At 37.6% G+C, this 22,494-nt stretch overlaps 1 protein-coding gene across 1 annotated transcript in view; it reads right to left on the bottom strand.

Annotated features, from left to right (window-relative positions):
• Positions 1-1,592: 1,592 nt before the first annotated feature.
• The window catches only part of ITFG1 (integrin alpha FG-GAP repeat containing 1), a 74,110-nt gene continuing 53,208 nt past the window's right edge, over positions 1,593-22,494 (bottom strand). Inside the window, exons 13-18 of the mRNA XM_033069443.1 lie at positions 20,851-20,894; positions 18,957-19,035; positions 9,652-9,776; positions 8,718-8,800; positions 6,999-7,116; positions 1,593-3,659 (exon numbers count right to left, since the gene is read on the bottom strand). Of these exons, the coding sequence (XP_032925334.1) occupies positions 3,600-3,659; positions 6,999-7,116; positions 8,718-8,800; positions 9,652-9,776; positions 18,957-19,035; positions 20,851-20,894 (509 nt within the window). The 3' untranslated portion in view covers positions 1,593-3,599. The remainder of the gene's footprint in view (positions 3,660-6,998; positions 7,117-8,717; positions 8,801-9,651; positions 9,777-18,956; positions 19,036-20,850; positions 20,895-22,494) is intronic.

The following is a 22,494-nucleotide window of genomic DNA, read 5'->3' on the forward strand; positions in this document are numbered from 1 at the left end:
TGAAGTCAGGAATTAATTATAAAAATAGTGCTGTGTGGCTGATTATTTTCAAAGTGATAGGGAGGCCAATATTACCAGTGCCTCAACAACTAGTCCCTGTCCCCAGAATGGACAGTAGGGGTACTAAAGCAGCATAGCAATGTCAGATTTAACTCCTCTACTGCCCTTGATTTCTTACCATACTTCGTTGAACAAATCATTCATCCTTCCCTATAGAATTAGTACTACATATTTGCAAAGGATGAGATTATTTTAAGTATAATTGTATTTTCTAAATTTAAAAAAATAGTTCTTTTGGTTAATAATACCTTCAGAACAGAGACAGTTAATGCTTTTACACTGTTGATTATATTATAACAGGAGTTTATGGATTGACTTTGCCTGCACTATTTTGGTGTCACTCATTTGAAAGAAGTTGTATCAATTACAATCCATTGGTATCTATTCAATATCAAATATTGGCACAGGCAGGGGATCAGCAGGTCAAGAGCAAACCTGCAGAGAAGGACCTGGGGGGCAGTAAAGGAGGGTGGATTCTGCCCCTCTGCCCCACTCAGGTGAGACCCCACCTGCAGAGCTGGCCCAGCACAGGGAGCAGCTGGAGGCACCAGGATGGTCAGAGGATGGAGCAGCTCTGCTGGGAGGAAAGGCTGGCAGAGCTGGGATTGTTCACCTGGGGAGGAGAAGCTTTGGGGTGACCCCACTGTGGCCTTGCAGTGCATGAAAGGAGCCTACAAAGAAACATGGAGAGAGACTTTATACAAGGGCTGGAGTGACAGACAAGGGGGAATGGCTTCACACTGGCAGGGAGGAGGTTTAGGTGTTGGGAATAAAGTGCTCTCTGTGAGGGTGGGGGGGCCTGGGCACAGGTTTCCCAGAGAAGCTGTGGCTGACCCTGGATCCCTGAAAGTGTTCAAGGCCAGGTTGAATGGGGCTTGGAGCAACCTGGGACAGTGGAAGGTGTCCTTGCCATGGCAGGGGGTGGAACTGGATGATCTTTAAAGCCCTTTCCAACCCAAACCACTCTGTGATTCTATAGAAGTCCTGAACTGACTTGGTGCATTTGTAGCAATTACTTCTCAATTAACCACAGTAAGTGTTTTTAATGTCTCTGTCTGTTAAGCACGATGGCCTCAGCACAGGAGGAGTATCATACCATACAGAATATGCCTATTAATCTGCAGCAGAAAAGTTGGTTCTTTTGTTGGGGGATTATAGTGCATTAATGATAAATCTGATAGGAAGATTCAGTCTTAAAGCTTCTCATGGAAAATGAGAACAAAGAAAGATGGTATTTCAACAGCCATCTGTCAGTTGGCCTGTCAACAGTATTTTTATATAGGTGAAATTTCACACCAAGGAAGCTTCCAATAGCATTTCTCACCAGGGCTGTGTTAGAGTGGCTGCAGTTTGAAAATTTATGTAGCTCGAACTATTTCTCACTTCTCAGTTACTGTGACAATCACCTGGAACTACAACTTTCTAATTGATGCTGCCTTCTTACACTTCTCAGTAGAAGAGCAATGACCTTACCCAAACATACATTTCATGCTTATAGAATACAGAACCAAAGTACAACATGAAACCTCTGATGACAGGTTTAACAATATTTAATGCCTTAATTCAAAACAGCATGCATAGAATGTTAGCTACAAGTACTCAGAACCTGGGGTAAACTTTATTATATTGTATATAGTGATGCAATGATGCACTACTGAGCATGCAAAATACCTCAGAGCAGAAGATACCAAGTTCATTGTTTTGTACAACAGCTTAAATGTCAGCATGAGGTTATTTTATTCCTAATTGCTTTTTCAAAAACAAAAGGAAGCTAATCTATGTGTATTTTATTGTGACAGAGGGTTACAGACAACTTTGTTGCCACGGTGCATTATGCATTTAGCATTATTCTCCAACCATCTGAAAAAGACAGGAAAATATATTGAACTGTGTGTCCTCCTAATCATGAAATCTGTTCTTTCTTTTGCTAGTGCGAGCCAATTTATCAAAGTGGTTTAAAAAGTCCAAAAGCATTAAGCATTTATCTAAAAAAAAATTCTTACCTTTTCATGTGAAAAATTGAAGGTGGGCATTAAGGAAATATTCTGTCCTGATATGAGAGTGTCCTGTGCTGGCATCTGATCAGTGCATGTTGGAAATTCCCAGTGAAACTTCAGAGCTCAGGACACTGCTGCTCAGCCCTGTGGCTTGGTGCTGCTGTATGAATGGGTCAGTGTTCAGCACTGCCATGGTAACCCAGGGTCTGACTGGCACTCGGGGTGGGCACCATCAGCCCAGCTTTGGAGCTGCTCCCTCTTGTCCAGGGCTGCCCTGCCAGGCACAGGGAGCATTGCAGGGAGGTGCCAGAGCCAGGCAGGGACCCTCTGCACACGGCAGTGCTTGACGACCAACACTTCCAGTTGGTGAGAAAGGATGTTCTAGTTTACCACACAGAATTAGGAATGCTAATTAGCTGATGTAAATGCAAAATTAATAGTATAAACTCATGGAAAATAAAAGCATGATTATTCTCAGAGACTCCTCCAGGATCCCAAGTACACTGAGTGACTGTAACTTTATCACCACTTAAAATATTTAAAGTTGAGCAACACGTTTTCTGTCATTATTATAGCCTTATGAGATTTGGGCATGGCAGTGTTCAGAGAAAATGTGCATTGATTGTTCTGAGTGTCCTATTACATTCTTCATTTAATCTTTGCCTATCTCATCACTTAGCAATACATTTTAGGGGGCATCAACAGTCAATCTCTCCCCAGAAATGTTAATTTCTTGAAAAACAAACCAAACAAAAAATCCCATACTACCTTTCTTATGTAAAAAAAATAGTTACTTTCATAATGACCTTGTGTCTTTCTAAAATAAATGTGATTTTAGTTTAATTATAAAAGCAGTTTATGTAATACCGATACACTTTTATGATTTTAATTTTTTAATGCGTTGTCTTCTCTCTAGAAGTAGCACACATAAATACTGCATCTATCCCAGGACGACTGAACCAGCATTACACTCAGGTTCCTTTCAGTTCTCTAACTCCTAAGTTCTTTAACTATTGCACATATGGATTTAAACAAAGAAAAATACAGAATACTTTAGGTTAAGCACCATTTAATACAATCAAAATAATTAACAATTAAGTCATCTGAGAAATTTCACAAGTTTAATTTTCAAAAAACCAGGTTGTTTTGCAGGAATAAATAAAGGACAAGACCAAATCAAGTGATACAAGATATTCTGCTGGCTGAAATGCTACACTTCATTTACACACCTTTCTTTCTATCAAATATTACTAAAGAATTGGTACATAAACAATGGTACATGCAACTTGATCCCTTGACTAGGAAAAATAAATTTACAGTTCTGTTAAATAAAGGCCAAATGCTATTATATACAGTCTCTTAACTGAAAGGCCTTGTGAGACATTCAGGTCTAATTTTAATACTTTCCAAATAAATACCAGATAATGCAACATTTATAAATAACACACCAACAGTACTTTCATGGTAATAATTTTAAAAATCAGAATTTAGTCTTTCAATTAAGCAAATGAGTAGCAGCTCCTTCATAAATATTAAGGCATGTCACATAGCATCAAAATGGAACCGATGAGCCTCCTGTCGCTTCTCTCTGTCATCTGCTTTCTGAAAAATAATAATAAAAAACACTTTGTGGAATCTAGAGCAATACTGTTACAGAAATGAGCTGTCAAGTGTCAGAGAATGGTTGATTTTTTCCAAGCTATTTAACAAAAGGCAAAAAGGCTTAGTAAAAGCCCCAACAATTAACTTTTAAATGATGTCAGCTTGAAATAGCAATAATCTACACAAAATTGGCTTCTGCTGTTAATGGTCTGCTGTTGTAGTATTTATGACCCATTATTTTCTGTTATTTCTAATAATGCTTTTTAAAAGGAATAATTCAAACCTAGAGACTGTTTCCTGGTATCCATTTTGTCTACATTATAAATATAAGATGAAATTACTCTGGACTAACTGTAAATGTAATTTATGTTACATGTACAAAGAATCTCATTTAAAACACATTCTATTAAATACAACTTTAGAGCAAGACAGCAGTTCAACCAACAACTAACAGCACCAAGTAGGAAAAACATTCTGTGCCTTTTGTTTGTATGATGACAATGTGAAGTAGGATGCATTTCCCTGCTTATTAATGCAGAACACACACTGACCTGCTGAAAGAATGAATTGGGTGGTGCTTGGAAAAAAGCAGCATATTTAAATTGTAACCTGGAATCCATGTAATGTGTAAAAACATCCTCTCCCACATGTCTCCTCTCTTGTGCTAAAGCACTTAACTTCTTCTAAGATTCTTGAACACAGAGTGCAAACATGTGCTTGTGTCATGACAGACAGTATGTGTAAATCCCAGCCTGAGAGAATTTGGCAAAGCAGACTGAAATGCTTTTTAGCTTGCACAGACCCATGTTCTTCCTTTCTTTTTATTTTTTTAAGGAGTAAAATGAAGAAAAGCCTCTCCAGTAGGTGCTGCGTGGGCATTCAGAACTGTGTCTCAGTTGATAAAAATACACAACAATTGTGGCAGAAATCGGTGCCCGTCTTCTGCCATGAGAGTTTGTCATCTGCTTTGGCTCAAGGCCAAAGATTTCCTCATTACACAATGTTTATGTGTGATAGCAGCTCCATTGGATTAAATATGGATTTTACTGCATTTTGTAGCAGCAGTAGAGCTGTCAGTGAGGTTTAAGATATATCAGTCTGGCTTTTTTGGCAGGGACTTTATCAGTGTCAGTAGTATTCTGGATTTGAAAAAGGGGTGGGAAGGAGGGAGTGGCACACTCGTTCCTACACTGAAATGCTTGTCACATTCTACCAAATTGCATAGTGTCACTTTGAAAACAATTTCCACTCCATTTCTTGTATGCTTCCTGAAAAAATTATTGCTTAAAATTTGGCAGTAACTGATACTCTGCTGGATCCAGCAAACCCTCTCTAGCAGAACTTCCATCACTGTGCAGTTTTCATGACCCCAAAGCAAGTTCTCAAGAATGAGAACAAGGACTATTGAGGGCTATAGCAAACATAGCAAGATTGTATTTGTTGTAAGATGAATAATGGTGTCAATGCTTCCTCAATTTCTCTTCCATTTGATGTATCAAAACTAAAATCTAGCAACTGAGATTTCAAAGCTTTTTTTTTCTTCAACACATTCAAAATTTCTAAGGCAAGACAGAGGAACATCTACCCCTAAACCCTACAGTTATTCAGTACTCCAATACCTCTCTGGTAGATGAGTGTGTAAGAACTACTATAGACAAAGGGCTCCTGCTAGTATTTATCTGCAGAGGTCAAAGTCCAGGGTTTATTTAAACTGCTGAATAAAACACTGCAGCTTACAGACACATACATCCTCTGGGAGAAAGAAAATATTTTAAGTGCCAGTTAATTTCCCCTTCCTTTCTTTGCTGCATGTGCCCCAGAGATGTGCAAGGGAAAGTATTTAGTCAGGACAGTATTTTTAGGAGAGGATTGCTGAGACAGTAAACTAAGAACAAGCTTAGAAACAAAGAACTTAGGAGTTTAACTTTACACATGTCAGTGATGCACAACACAGCCTTGGTGAATATTCTTATTTGTTCAGTATCTCAACCACTTCTAAACATTTGGAATGTAAAAATCCATAGGAAGAATATAGGAATTAACAAATGTCTATACAATGGTCTGAAAACACACACCATTTCTCCAAATATTTGTGCCTATTTTGTGCTGGCAGAATTGGAAATGAGTTTACAATGTAACCAAAACACCACTTCATTCACACACACCTTAACACAGCTCTGAAAGCACTCACTCTGGGCTGAGTCCTTCCTTACACTACAAAAACTGTTATGGATGTTGCCCTTAAATCTCCATTTCTCCAGATGGAATTATACAAAGGTCATCCTTGCCCAACTCCAAGTCCAAATACTTTTCCTGCTACTCTTGTTTGCTAAAGATATGCTGGGTAGGGAATTAAACCAAGGCAGTGCCCAGCCCTGAGCTACCAGTGAGCAGTGCTTTCTTGGTACAGCAGCACATGCTAATGACAGCCATTATAAACTTTGCATTTCTTTGCTTCCTGTGTCTTATTCCCAGCTTTATTAGTAGTTGGAGACTGTATTTAACATTTTGAAAAGTGAAGACTGACAGACAAATAACATTTAAATATGAAGCATGTGCAAAGCTTATCTGAATGTTTAACAAGGTCATTTTATTTCCACGAGCACAAAAACAAACAGTTCTACCATGTCAGAATGTGCAGTAATTTCATCTGACAGCTAAGATTATGGTTTGGGTATGCAGTAACATTTATTGGCAACTCTGCCAGTTGGGTATGATTGTCAACTGAGCAAAGTTAAGAAAAATGGGAAGGCATTTCTTTTGTGACATGAAAAGCCCCTTTCAAAATGCTGCTTCAAGTCAATGGATTTCTATACCCTGCATGTGGAATTCAGATCCCAGAGCAAAGCAGCCAATGTGTATAAGTGACTCCCTATATGCTCCTGAATGTTAATGTCAGTGCAACCAGCAAAGGGAGATACACAAAAAAGACTTTCTCCTTATTTTTAGATTACCAGCAGAACTCAAGATAAGTAAACTGAGTTCATGTTCCATTTTCCAAAACAGTTCTTCTTAAAACTGCAAAATGGAAAGCTTAGATATGAAACAAAGATGGCTCGCTTAAGTTGGAAGCAACAGCTTAATGGAAAAAAGGAAATGAAGAGCAACATGGACAAGCTTAAGTGTCTTAGAGCTTAAATAAAAATAATGCCAATTTTTAAACTTGTGGTAAATATTGAATTAATAATAACAGTTTTTGTGACTTAATTCAGTCTGTGTCAGAAATTATTATGCTGTAGAAAAACTTAAAAAAACCACCAATGTAAAGGTCTGTAAAATATTAGGGAGTGTTAAAAAGCATAGAAAACATATAGGAAATATTCTAGTAAATTAGCTTACCTTTTCTTGCCAGTGTAATATGCCAATTATTGCCAGGATGAAAACACAGACACCAATTAAGGCTATAGCTGTTAGCAGTACAATGTTACTTGGGGTCAAATACAGCTTGGCACTCCAGCTGTACAAAAGAAGAAAATCCAAGGAAACATTAATACCCTTCATTAAGATGCAGGAAACATATTTTACTTCCAAAGATGAAAAGAACCTGTTAGGGTAAGACAGGTGACAACCTGGTCTAGAGAAATTAGCAGCTCTACTTAGAGACTAAACCTTAATGATGTTTACTTGGAAATACATGGCTTAATGTAATTATTTTTGAGCAAATTTTTGTCTAAGTACAATTTCTGTTTACGTTTTCATGAATGCTATGGATATCCTCAGGGAATGAGTTTTTTCTCATTAGGAGATTTATCTCCTGCCCTTGCCTAGGACAGAGCAAAATGCATAAGGAAACCTTTCACAGGAATGCCTGAGGCCTGGGGACACAGAGCAGCAGGGGAAAATAACCCTGGAAGATTTTTCCACCACATGAGAAGCTTCTCTCAGACAAGCTCATGGGTTCTCTCAAGTTCTCTTTTTCTGAAGTTTACCCGGGGACAACTGCAGTTCTAGACAACATAAGCAGTTGATTATGGCTGAAGATCAACAAAATTTAGCACGTTAAGGTTCCTGGAAGACATCCCTCAAATCATGTGAAGTCCTGAGGCCTGGGGAACCCCCTTTTTGTACAAGTTTCCTATCATGGGAAAGCTGTCAGCAGCAGGCTCTACACTGAGGCCTCTCAGGAAATCACATACCTATGTTAAGAAAAAATTAAGAAGTTTTTATTATGAAATCTGATTTCTTCTGGGGATTCCATTCTCTGCTATTCTACAATGTCTATAAAGCCACTTTATATGCAAGCAATAACAGTTTAAGGATACACGAACAGAAATTATTTAGCACAACACATACCTTTAAATACCTCAAGACTGTAACTAAATTTTCATCTGGCAGATGTTATTTCTGTGGTTGTTAATTAGCATCTCAAGCAGCACATCACTTCTCCACTGTTATTTGTTCTCTAGTAAAATTAACTGCTGAACTGATGTCAGAATCATTTCTGCATGATAAATGCAACTGACCTCACTGGTAGATCAAGCGGCAAAACGCAGCTGGAATATTTGACTAATGTTTTCTTTAATAGCAAAAAGAGAAACATGCTCTCTTTCTGGGAGAAATATTTTAATTGCAAAGTGAATTCCATGTTCAAGCTCTTGTGCAACCAACCCACTCACCTTTATTTAAAGGGAAATAATTCCTGTAGCAAAGCTACTGCATTCAGAAGGGTTGAAGCAAAGCTTTTCTATGGAACCAGACAGAAATTGCATGTTTGGTGAAACAAAAATGCTTAATTCAACCGTTACCATGCTTGCAATTTGTCACTGAGGATGTTAAACCTAGTGAGTATGTTATTATTTACAGGAGTGGAGCTGGTTATACATTTTGATTGTTTGTCTAAACTGGTAATAGGTTTTGATTGTTTATGGGCACAATCTGAGAGGCTGTGTAAATAAATACCTGAGCAGCATTTTCAGCTCCAGCTCAGCACTGACCTCCAGCCCTTGTTCTTCAGTAAGTTTCTATACAAATAACCATTTCTAAACCTACACATAATGCCTAATTTACACTGTGTATTAATGTAATTTTGGGAAGTGCAAATCCAAATGATGACATTACCTTCGAGGAACGTTATGAGGATAAGGAATGACTATAAGCTGGGAGTTGGGTATGATAGCTGTCCATTCTTGTTTTCTTATGGACTGAAAGAAAAACAAAGACTTTGTCATTTCCTAACAAACCAACATCCTTACAAGCAAAGAAATTCTCTGTTGAAACATAAAAAAGGAGAAATAAAGAAGCTGTGGGTTTAAAAAACCACTTTAAATATGAGTGATTAATCCCTCTATCTTTGTATAAACCTTTTACTTGGAAAGCTTAAAAATGCTTTAAAACCCACTCCCAAAGTAAAAAGCAAAACAGCTATTGCTGACATGAAACACAGCATCTGCTTTAAAAGTATAAAGCAACAACATACTAGGGAAAAAAGAACTGATTCTACAAAGGAGGCAGGCAAAACAATTATCCAAATGAGAATTTGGCCCATTTGAGTACCTCACTTTTCAAAGTAGTACCACCAGATCTTTAAAGCCTGAAAATGGTGAGGACCCCACTTTTATACTTCATGTGAAGTAATCTGCTCCCACCATGACACTGCCCACGGTTTTATCACCAAGGCAGAAGGGATTACGTGAGCCCCAGCCTGGCCAGAGCAGCTCTGGGAAAGCCCTGCACCTACTGCAGTCCTGAATAATTGCACCCTCAGACCTAATACCCATTTACCCTACAAACAAGCACTGAATACCTCTGCTAACATTTACAGAGAGCTTCAGTAATCTTTTGGTTTTATTTTGGCTCCAGAGCTTATACACCCCCCTCAAAAACTGGGCAAACTGGTTCTTTTGGGCAAACCTTTCTGTATGCAATCTTACTTCTTTGAGATTCTCACTTCAGAAAATGAAAAAAAAGTGTCCCAGCAGTATTTCCATCCAAAGTCTCTTAGGAAAGGTAGCACCATAAGTAATTAGCTTGCCAATCGTAAATATCAACCAACCTTTTCTCCTAAGGGCCGAGGGATGCCAACGTACAGGTGGTCGAGGAAGTTGGCGCTGCGGCCCAAGCCCAGCACGTTGTAGGGCAGCTGGAGAGCGTAGTGTGCTGACTGGCTGAGTTGGCCAGCTGCAGGGAAAGAGAAAGGAAGTCCAAGTAGGTATTTTAGGAAAAAAAACCTCAATCAATCAACTAACCAATCAACCTGCAAACTACCAACTTGCTACACCAGTACACTCCCCAGTCAGTAACAAAAATGTTTTAAAATTTTCACCAATTGCATGATTACTTAATTCTTAAAGGCTCAATCCCACATTTCCAAACTCCTTGTGAGCACTCACTTGGACAAGAGCTTAAATACTTTATATTTTTAGTAAGACAAGTCTTTTGAGTACCATCCCTATGTTAACTAAATCTCCATTATTTTTTACAAGTTGAGAAGAAATCAACTATCTGCGTTTATTTTTATACGATTAGTGCCAGGTCTCGTGCCCCACTGATTTACAAGATCAGACTCAATATGTGAATGTTCACTTTAATTCTTGTCAGTGTTAGTCTGCAATTACTACTGTGTCACAAAATTAGTTAAGTAAATTCTCATGAACGAATTTTCGAAGAATAGATTAATTTAATGAAAACAGGACTGCAGTGGTTTCAAGTTAATAATAATTATAGGAGAAATTGTAGGTGGAAAATAAGCTTCTTGGTTTCCTGAAAAGGCAGTGGGGAAACAGACAAGTTTTGCAGTTATCAACAAGTTCAATGGCATCCCATTTCCAAAGTATCCAGGTATTTAATTTAAATAAAAAAAAATCTTCTAATTGTTTAGTTTCTGGTCGAGAGATTCAGGCCCTGTGTGGGTTCTTTGTTCTCTCAGCAAGTGATCTGCTTCCGCAGCAGGAATCAGCACCTCAAAAGCACCACAGTAAAATCAGCCTTCACCAGATTAACAGGAGCGAGTGCAAGGGACACTTGACAACCACAAATGGGTTTCAGTGACCAACAGAAATAGCTTTTCACAAGGATGTGATTTAGTCAGTATTTTAAGACCATCAGATTTGTCTCAGCTTTGATCCCTAATAGATTATGCCTGAAACTGGAAATTGTAAGCTAAACAACAAAATGCAACAGAATGCGAATTAAAGACCAGGAATCCCTAATTTGTAATGAATTTACAGCCAACTCCTTTGTACCTCTCCATACTCCCATCCAAGGCTCGATTCAGGAGGCAGCACTTTACCTCAGCCCACCAGCTGTGGCTGACACCACATTCTGCATATACATGGTGAACACAGGGGCAGGAAAACCTCCTAACTCACCACCACCACTTCTTTGGCTAAGCCAAATATCCTTTCAAGAAAAACCAAACCCACCCTCCCATTCCTGCTCCTGAAGATGCCCCTAGTGCAAGCATTGGCCACAACACAGCAGCACTTCCCCAAGGGACTGCAAAGACACAACACCCACTCCCAGAAGCAGCTCCTCTGGGGACTACTCCCTGTAGTGCAGGCTGGTGCTCCTGAACCCCTGCTCATCACAGTGATTACTTCATGGTTGTGTTTTTGTGAACCTCCCTTCCCCTACCAGCTCTTGAAGAAGCCACTTGCCATATACTGTCAGGTATGTTTTGAAATAGGCTTGTTTAATCAGGAGGTAAATATTCTGTATTATTGTGGGTTTAGAGTTATAATATTTTATTTTAAAAAGCAAGACAAATGTCAACTGAGATCTGAAAGATCAGCTTGACGCAGTTACCTTTTTATTAAGCTAAAATGCTATTAGCAAAAAGAAACAGTAATGATCTTCCTAAAGATTATACACATTTTAGATTTATTTTTCTCCATGCAGAACCATGTAATGAACAAGCATATGAGGAAATACTAAAATTGGATTTGTACTTTCAGGTCTCTGTTGTGAGGACAAGGTGTACTGTGCACATTGTTAGGTAGATTTCTCGATTACAGAAGATGTGGCACAAAACACTCACTGAGCAGCTTTTCTCTGTAAGAACAGGGATTTTCCCAGTAAGCTGAGGTAGCACAGGATAGGACAGCACAAGATTTGAGTCCTGAGTCTGTCCCTGCCTTGCCACAGACTTCCCTAACATGATCTTGGCTAAACTGCTCAAGCTCTGGGTGTCAACATCCCAATCTAAAATGGGAGTAATTCTTGAATTATGTAATACCTGAAACCTCCAGATACCAACATACAAGTACTAAGGATCACAGGTGGGTGTATTCAGTTTGACTTGATTATGGAAACCAGATGTGCTACTTGAGCATGCTGCAACAGAAAAAAGATTTTCTCTTAGAGTTTGTTTCATTAATGCGGAAGGACTTTCCCCAAAAGAACAAGGTACCACTGTAACATCGAAAAGCTTTCAGAATTACTTTTGAGTGAAATATTTAGGATCATGAGAAGACTGCAACTAAGATCTTGCTTTTTTCTTTCATCTTACAAATGAAATGAATGTCAACTAAATTAAAGAGAATAAAAGAAAATGTCATATACTGTGTGCAGTCAGCCTTAAAGAGGTTAGAGAGTCATATACTGCAGCTAGAATTCTTCAAGCACTGAATAATTTCATGGCTACTAACGCTGGTTCTTATGCCTACTAAGATAAGGATAATGAAATCTTACGCTTCAGGATGTAAACAGAACATTTGCAAAGGTCAGGAAGGAATGTTTTCTTCTACACAGTAGGCAGAAATGTGCACATTACTTATTTTTTTATTTGCCTTTAAAATTGGGAGGTATTAGCCAAGCAGGATGATAGCATGTAGAAGGTTCCAGTTTACTAAAGCTGACTAAGCACAGGAGAGCTTTGAGACTCCTCCTTGCTTTCCTCACCCTATGTCTACCATAAATTCTGATTGATGGTTACTGAAAAGTTCCACTTAGAATTGCAACCAAGTAATTAACAATGACAACTGCTCACCTGAGAAACACAAAAGCTCTAAACCAAGATGAAAAATGAAGAGAGAAATAACGAGAGTACTTTCGACAGTTTACTGACATTATCTGAAGTTCCCAGTCACCGGTAATTAATTTACTTATGAAAATATTTCCAATTTCATTTAAATAGCAACCACAGCAATTTTCTCTCTTGTAAAACTAATGGAAACAGCTTTCTACTTGTTCCAAGAAAATATGAAAACAGTTTTGCATCTTCAAGGAGGAAAGTGGAATTTATTTCTCACATTCAAATTGTTCCTTAGGTTTTTGAAGTCAGTGTAGGCAAGATAGAGGAAGTGGCTGTTGCTTCAGAGTTTGTTTTACTTTATCAGTAGAACTGTCATTATAAGTAAGAATTAAAAAACCTTCTCCTGATCATGCTACACATGTTTTCTTTTTAATTTCTTTTAAGACTATTCAGTACTATGTCTTTTGCCTTAAGCTTCTTGTTTCAAAAATGCCATTTCAAAGCACACAGGTATCATGGGCTATGGTATTAGGAACAGTGGTATATATATATTCTTGTTTTAAATCACAAATCATTAAGTTTATTGCTTAAAAAAACCTCGGGCAGAGTAAAATCCTCAACATTTTAGGATACGGTTTTCTGTGGTTTAAGCCTACTGGAGATCAGATTTGTTAGAAAAAGCTCATGATGTTGGGCAGCCAAACCTCAGAAGATTTTGCAGAGTTTGATATTCAGAAAACATTCTGGACCTTTTGGAATCAATCTTCTTACCTCTGAAGTCTGGCATATAAAATTGGAAGCAATTCGTACCATTAACCTTTCTGAAGTCTTGTCTGAAAACCAGAGCCATGTGTTGTCTGTGACATCCAGTACTTGTTCTTTTATACCTGAATTAAGTCTTTTTTCTTCCTTTTCCCATTATCCTGATGTAAACTTGCTGAAAGCTCAAGGGTAGCTTGTTCCCCCCTGAGCTGAACTGAAATGTCCTCAATAACTTATTTCAGGCTGAAGAATTTAGCTTTAAGGGGAAAGTGGTTGCAGTTGCATGTAGAAGCAATGCCTTCCCTTGTTTGAACAGCACTGACAACATGTGGGACTGGATTTAGGAAAAACCTCATTGAACCTACAGAAATAGATGCACAACACTGAGAGTGTTCAGACAGTTTAAATAAACTTATTTTGTGAAATAACATGAGCAGAACATGCAAGATCACTACACAGAACTGAAAGACTAATGGAAAATCTGATTTTAAACTTACTGTTTCCTGAGGCATTCCTTATGTTCTTTTCTTTATTATTATTACGCTTTTCCTAACAAAATATTATTTGCATTCAATTAGCCAGTTAAAAGCCAGTCTGCATAATTCAAAATTCAACAATACTATTCAGGATTCCAAAAGTGTATCTTTTATCTCAGACCTACATGTAAATTCTTCTGTACCATCACCTACCTGAACACTGAGGTCAGCACATGAATGACTTCTTTTATATAGATTAGACAAACATATGCATCCTAAGAAAAGTAAAAATTAGTCCAAAACCTGCCATGCAGAGGTTGCATGGATTGCTGCATAGCTGGGAACACAGCCAGGCAACATCTGGAACAGGACAAAGGCAGTTGAGGATTTTGGTGCAATCACACAGTGACCGCGCATCCCTTCCCTGCACAGCTGGAACACTGGAGTGATGTTTACTCTGCAGCCATTACCAGCATTGGGATAAATTTCACTGAGTATTTCTCCATTTTTAAAAGCTGCTCCTTATTTTATTTGAAAATATGCCAGAACCACTTACTGCAAGAGAAAGGGAAAATATAACTGATAGCAATGAAAATCATGGAATATGCAAGAATTTACATAGAAGCTTTCAGGACAAAAACCCGATCTAACAAAAACCCAACTTCAAACTTGGAAGCTTCATAAATAGCTGGAGAAATTGATTTGCTTGGCTTTAGTTGAAAGCTTTACTTCCCTTCCTTTCATACTGCCTTTGGGGTCACTGGTTGGGAAAAAAAAAGTAGTGGTCAGAGTTCTTTTTCTGCTTAAAATATGCAATAGTAACTTCATTTTTCTAAGGGCTGGGGTTGTCTCCCTGTTTTCCCCAGCTGGATGCCTCTTCTGCTTAGTCCCTCTAATAGATATTCCAGATTAATGCACAGCCTCATCTCTCAACCTTTTCTGCAATACTTGGTTCTGGAGTACCAGAAATAACATGGGGAAGGGAATTCAAAGGGACTTGGACACCGGTGATTGCAGTGCTGCTAACACTTGGGATGTTTCTGCAAGCCCAAACTCCAAACCTGATGCATTTTTATGAGAATATGTATTTTTATGAAAAATACCTTTACACCATAAAATTACAGAAGTGAAACTGGTAACTTAAAAACTCCTCAAACAATGAAATTATCATATTGGTAGGGGGAAGCTGCGTCTTTTGTAATGCCCAAATATCCAAGGTTTGGTAATATTGCAAAAAACACTACGAGTTTAGGTAAGTTTCCTAAACAAAAGACAGTTATGCAGGAAAACATACTAGAAGGCTATTCCTACCTCTAGAAAACAGAAAATCCCTCTCATTGAATACAGCTATTCAATTATTAAATTATTCCAGCTTGTTCCATGAATACACTCTTCTTTCTGTGTAGTGGAATTTGACACAATGAACCTTGCAGTGTCAAATGGCCATTGAAAATAAGCTTATTTTGCTTTTTTTCTGGTACATATTGCAATGTTTATGTTTAAATTCACGACTATAATAGCTGCTAGACATTTGTGTTCACCTCACAATTCAATTTAGTTAAACAGCAGGAGTACTCAATGCAACAACAGGGAAGAGTAAGCAGATTTCAAAAAACCAGAAGGGCACGACTTCACAGCATGTGAAAGGTCATTCTGCCATGGAAGGCTTAAAAAAAAACAAAGCAAGAGCAGCAAAATGAAAGAGGTCTGGAATGAGAACTGCGAAGGCCATCAGTCCACACAGCTTCACTCACAGACATACTTAAACAAATTATGACTTGATCCATATGAGCCATTCAGTGAAGCTACTCTTATCATCTTCCTATGGATATGGAGCTTTGAGGAAACCTGAAATATTTACTGCCACTTGCTCCTGGCCCACAGAATTAATATGTTTGGTAGACACAAGCTGCAAGTATGAGTCTATTTCAAACTCTATCAGCACATTTTTACTTCAGGAGAGGAAATTCAGATATGCATAGCACAGGCTGAAACACAGAAGATATTCTCCCAGTAAAAGTCTGGAAATGTATATTCTGTACATAATGTATATACAGAGCTGAAAATCCTGGCTGACACTTACACTGAACTGTGGGTTCTCCTTAAAATAGTAACTCCAAAAGTAAAGGGAGAAGGCAGGGTGCAGGACGTGGATCAGAAAGCATGACTTAAATTTGAGTTTGTGTACTTCTCCTGGATTTACACTGGACCTGGTCTGATCTCAAGCATGAAATTCCTTAAATATTTGAAGAAGCTGTTGCAGTTGATTCTCCTCTCTGGAAGAGAAGGTCTTTGGGTGTTAACTGCAGATGTAAGGTGCAGAACTTCTTCATTCTAATGCCCATGTTGGCAATTGCTATTCCTTGTAGCTAATTTAACAGTATTTCTTGTAAGATTACAAGTGAATTGAGCAATGTGAAAATAAAAGCACAGAATACATGCTAATTATTATTCTGCTATCTTTTAACAACATACTGGAATGTTAATAGGAGACAGAACAATTCCAACAATGTTTTTAAGAAAACCCTCATAATTATGCAAATTTCCTGTATTTAAGGCTTGGCAGATCAAAGAACCTTAAAATGAATTAGATAAGGACAGCCATATGAGCCTTTTTATTTTAATCTTTGCACGAATATTGCCTACATGAAAGATGCTGTAACTCACAACTAAAGTCCTGCAGAATTTAGGAGATGAGAAGCAGACTGGTGGCCATGGTACTTTGAGTCTTTTATGATTTACCTAAGCCCAAGGCTGCAGGGATAACTTAAGGTGATTGGTTACAGTGGTCCAGCCTGTTCCCCCACAGAGCACAGCCATGAAGACAATGAATAACAGCAGCTAACTTTGGAGGGGGGACACAAAAAGGAATAGTAAGTTTTGTTTGCATAAGAAAAAGAACTATGTTTTTACTCATGTTACTTCTTGGGAAAGAGATTAATTATTTTAAAATTTTGATTAGCTCATTACTCCTTGCAGATAATTAAAAGCTTCAAATATGGATTGTAATATTATATAAGGAAGGCAAATAAGTTGATGAAAATTAGTTTTAAAATAGCATATGGATGCTATACTAATAAAAGCTTAATGTGGAAAAGATATTTTGTGGTTTTATAGTAGTTTTATATACGGCCCAAAAATGCCATGTGGGTTTGATATTGGCTACCAGTACACATAAGGAATATTGCTTGATGATTTCCTGATAGTCAAATAGAAGAGGATTGTGATGGAATGGGCTATTTTTCCAGACAACAACCTGTAGGCCAGTGATTCTAGTCAGAACATTTACTGAATCTTATATATAACACTTACAAGAGAAGAAAGTCTAGCTACAGATATAATGTAATACCCTCAGAAAACATGACTTTCAAAAGTTCTTGCAAGAATTATACAGACTCAAAAAACTCTATTAACTTATTAGTGTGGAGAAACTGAGCAAAGACAGCATTAGAAAATTCCCTGTAGCAACACTGCTGGGGTCATAAATGCACTTGGAATTCATTACTGTTATTTCATAATGTCAGAACAGAAAAGGAAATTCATCATGCCTGGGCTCCATTATGCTTTTATTATTGTAAATATGGTAGCTGTGAAGGGAATATAGCAGTATTAAATCACATTTGATAACTATTTCTTAAAGTAAATCATAAAAACATTGCATTTCCAGAAGAACTGTGCCCACCCCAAGATACAAACAAAGAAAAACCAACAAAGCCACAACCAACCAAACCTGGCAAACCCTAAAGAAAATGTTTAAGAAAAATGCATTTGTTTTTGTTCTTGGAAGAGAGAAAAAAAAAAAAAAAAAAAAAAAAAAAGGAAAATGGTTCATGAAATAGGTCCAAATTTTAAGCTAGTTTTATTCCATGCATTTGTAAGATATGTGCATTGTTCCATGACACAGAGTTAGAAAAAATGCCTTTATTTAAGCATGTACAAACACAGAATCAAGTGTATCAAGAATATCAAGATATGTTTTTGGAGCTATCTGCCTTGTATTTCAGGACATCTTCTTAATTTTCTTAATTTTTCTCAGGTGGAATTAACAGTCCTGAGCACTCTATTCATGGTGAGAGCATTGCCAGTGATTCAGATTGACTCAATGCTGACATGTCAGCATTTCCTCCCCTAAATTATTGTTTTTATTTCAGTTAGTGTTACACAGAATATAATCTTCCCAGTGAACTACTGGAACCATTTCTTAAAAATCTGAGTTTAATTTGAAATGAGACTGGAGTGACAGATACAGATGACTGCACTTACTGATCATCTTCAGCTTATGAGTTTGGGATTTTTGCCTAAGCAAGAAATTAGTCCATTATAGTCCTAAGATTACCAGTCATAAATGAGACCATAAACCACTTTGTACAGCCTCCTGTGTTTTCTAGGAGCCACCAGTCCACACCTAGGAAGGCAGCATAAACCCCAGGATATTCTAACATCAGGCACTGCTCGGACCACAGCCTAATGGACGATGCTGTCTTTGGCCGCTTTGTTTTTGGATGCCTGCAAACTGTGGCACCTGCACCATCTCAGGTCAGTAAAGCTTTAGCTACAATACAAGTTGCACCAAGCAGGCCTTCCCCTTGATTTTGACCCTGTTACCTAATGATTGATACCCTGCAGTTCCTGCAATTACCTGAAAGGACACAGGCATTCCCTCTCCAGCTTCCTCAGGCTACTCGGGATTTATTTTGTTAGCTGCCAGTTGTAGTCAACAACTCCAGACAAATACACCCTGTGTGTCCTGAATATTATCCTGATCCTTTGTCATCTGGCTACTAGGATTGTATTTAGGTATTTCAAGACCACTGCTGTTTCTTAATATATAATTGCTTAGGAAGCAATTAGAACCTTATGCTATTTCACAAACTGATGATATTTTACCCACAATTTTTTTGCTACAGCCAACTGTTCAAACCCAACTGGCACAGGACAAATGAAAAAATAATGCAATTGCAGTGTTTGTAATAAAAATGCAATCTGTAAAGAAGGAAGAGAACATTGTGGAGTTTGGCATTGTAAACTGAAGGCACCATTGAAACCATTCCCATTTCCTTCTGTCACCTTTCCAACTCCTTAGGTTGCTGAGAAGCACAAACACAGACAGACTGTGCCTTGGGTGTTCCCACAGTGAGTTTCTCTTACCTGACCCATTTTTCAGGTACCCATTTGCATCTACAGTGGTGTACATGATGTAAGGACCAGGCTGATTAACGCCAAAGGGCTACAAAGGGATAAAAACCAAAGAGAAGAAGGCAGGCAACATTTTAGGAACAGAAAAAATGATTGCAATTAAACAGTAAACTGAAGAAAAATGTTTTTACATTAATAATTTATTTTTTATATTTCAACTTCAAAATATTGCTACTGTTTTGGTCATACCATTACGTGGAAATCAATTTTCAAAATCACAGTAATCAGCTGGCAATGTAATGTTTAGTTTCTCACGAAGAAAGCAACACTATTCAGTCCTCTGGCAAAAGGTATAATGTTTCCTTGGAAGCTAGAAGTAAAAACCCCTTAAAAATTCAAAGAAATAACTACATGTTCTGAAAAAGCAAAACACAAATTTGATACCAAGAGAATGCACTATCTTGATGGTATTTCTGAATTGAAAAATACTACACAAATTCTGTCTTTTTTTATCATTATTTAGCAGTGTTTAATTAATTAAAGTGATTGAACAGTTACTTGTGAAGTATTGGTATCTATTTTAAGCAAATTTTCTTGAGGAAGATGTTCTTAAACATCAAAGTACAGTCACGAGGAAAAATAAAACAAACATCCAAAGTTGTGCATTATTCAGTGATGAACCATAACTAATGCACCTAAGTAAGAAAGGGTGGGGAAGGGAGAGGATGAGAGACAACTGCAGGAATAGATTTTAAAGGAATTGTTACTTTTTTTTTTTCCTAGTGCTAAATTCAAGCTGATATTAGGGCATCAAATCCAAATGAGAGCTTTCAAGTAAGTTACAGAAAAACACTAAAAGAGTTGATGACATGTTTCACACCATGCCTCAAAAAGTAGTAAATTTAAACCACAAGAGTGAGAATGATGACAGATGAGATCAAAGCCTGAAAATAATAACTGATTAGAATGAAAACTAAGGAGACCACAAAGGTGATGCTAATGCAGATGTATGAAAGATGAGTGAATAAGGTGAAATATAATTTTTTTTGGTGCTACATAGCTGTACTCTGGCATAATGCACTTTATGTTACTTTCTGTCAGAGAACTCCTATTACAATGGAGGCAGTAGTGTTTCAGTGATCTCAATAATGAAATTTTCACCAACATCTGCTGTGAAGATTTGCTTTTTAAACCCGCAATTTTTGTAATTAAGTTAATGATACTTTCAAACCTCATCATTTTATAACAGAAATTAAACTCCATGTCTCAAAATAGGCTTGAAGCGAAGGTTAGCCCCATTTGAAGCAGTTTTTCTATTTTCAAGTCAAAATTAAATGTGAAATTTTTGCAGAGCTAAAGTGCTACTGCTACCTCTGATTCCTCTAAGTTCCTCTTTCAGGCCAACTTTCACTGTGAACACTGCTAAACAATCTGTTAATTGGCAGTTTGATGGGTGAGTTGCAGGTCTCTGGAGACAAATAAAATAATCTAAACAGAAAGCACCACATGTGTATGGCTGCCTGCAGAATCATCAGAGCCCAGTGCACTTCTGTCCTTGGCTGTGCCCACAGCTGGAGTTTGGCCCAGAAGTGGCTGGATCTGCCCCAGGTCAGTTTGGCCTGGACTTGGCACAACTCACAGTTTGGGCACCCAAGTTCCTCTTGTCTCTGGTATATCCCAGCCCCCAATGTAAGGTAACAAAGCTCCTGCAATCACTCAATTGATTCCAGCTCTGAGCAGCAGCTGCCCAAAGTTACAGGTCTCACAGAAGCAGAAGTTGGCCAGTCATGATTTAAATTACACATTCTTCCAGTCAATAACTCTTTAAATATGTTGAGAGTATTTGGTATAACTAGATTCAGCTTATTTCAAGGTAAATACTAAACAAAGCCATAGTTACACTTACTGTTATTTTCCGAGGACAGTCATTAGAACAGAGGCCGCTGAGAACTGCAAGAACAAAAAGTGAGCTTGTTATGTTTATGTTCACAAACCATCTTTGAAGCAACACCTTTGAAATCTGGTAAAGTCTACTGATAGCAGCAGGTAGCCATTCAAACACAAAGAAAATAAATATCTTCTTTGTGATTTATGGTAATGTATAACATTTCCTTATCTGTTGGAAGCATACTTGGCAGAAATTCATCACTGTTTTACCCCACCTCATTGGTTAACCAGCTTCAAAAGGACAGATTTGCCAGTTAGAAAAAATCCAAATGAAAACATTTTTAAAGCAGTGGAATATACATTTCATTGATCATTTTTCATTTCTAACCATTTAAAATACTGGCAGAGATTCAGCTCCACTGGTTTAACTGATAAAAAGATACAGGTTTTTCCTCCTATACAAGGCATCATTTTGGAACTTGGTTTAAAGCAATTCACAAAAGCTGTAATAAGCAAAAATTCCATTACTGATTTATTATATTAATTCAAAAGTATTATAAGCAGGTGTATATAATGCTAATTAATATCTAAAGTCTGTGACAGTTAATTGACAATTCCAATTAATTGTTTAAAACTTACTAGATTGAAAAATCAGTTACATTCAGAAATCTCTGTTAAAAACCTAAATGAGGGACAGTGAAAGCCATCTGTTCTGTAAGCCAGGACATCCTGTCACACTGAGCATTAGAACAAAACAACAAAACCCACACACATACAATAATCTAAGGTCCATTCTGATGCAAAATTTGGGCTTCTAATGACAACAGTTTGGTTGAGCAGCAGGCCAGTAAAGGCTATGGGCAGGAAGGAGAGTGCACACCAGGTACTGAAGCCAGGAAAAAACATTACTTCTCCATGAATTATGGTATCCTAAAGCAAGCATGGCACACAGAAAATGAAGATTTGCACCAGATTTGAGGGCAGGTCATCCTAACCTCCAAGAGTTTCTTAAAGCATTTTCTGTCCTTTTTAAGGGTCCATTGAGTTAGGGTACAAAATGTTTGGGAGCAGGGAAATACCGAAAGGGGCATGTAAGATGTTCACAGTCTGATTAGAAATTATTCCCTATGTGCTCTAGTCCAGGTGGTTTTCTAATAATTTGTGTGTGAAGATTAACAACTGTCAAGACTCCTAAATTACCATTCTTTGCTTATGATTTCAAAATATATACAGTAAGATGTAATACTTCATACAGTCCAAGATGCATGTGTGTGGCAAAGCAGAATTTGAAGACTACATGCACTACAAATAGGCTTTTAATGCTACAGCTTTAATTTTATCTGTTACACATAGCTGAATATGCAAGTGGAACCAACTCTTCCCATTTTGATGCAAAAGGGCACACTGAAATTTGCTGTTCAGTTTCACTCCTAGAACAAATTACCTGGCCAAGTACATTTGACATCAGTTATAATGAGCAAAGCTGTTCTCATTGTCCATATGCCAAATAAGTGAACACAATGCATTTATTGATACACTAACTCACACAAAGCACATTTTGTTAGAAATACTTTCTCCTGAATCACAGTAAAAATATTTTTAGACTCTCATTAATTCCCATTTCCTGGGGTTTTTATGCAAAAATACTCACGCCTTAAAAGGG

This window comes from Catharus ustulatus, chromosome 11 (assembly GCF_009819885.2).
Source record: "Catharus ustulatus isolate bCatUst1 chromosome 11, bCatUst1.pri.v2, whole genome shotgun sequence".
Taxonomy (NCBI): Eukaryota; Metazoa; Chordata; class Aves; order Passeriformes; family Turdidae; genus Catharus; species Catharus ustulatus.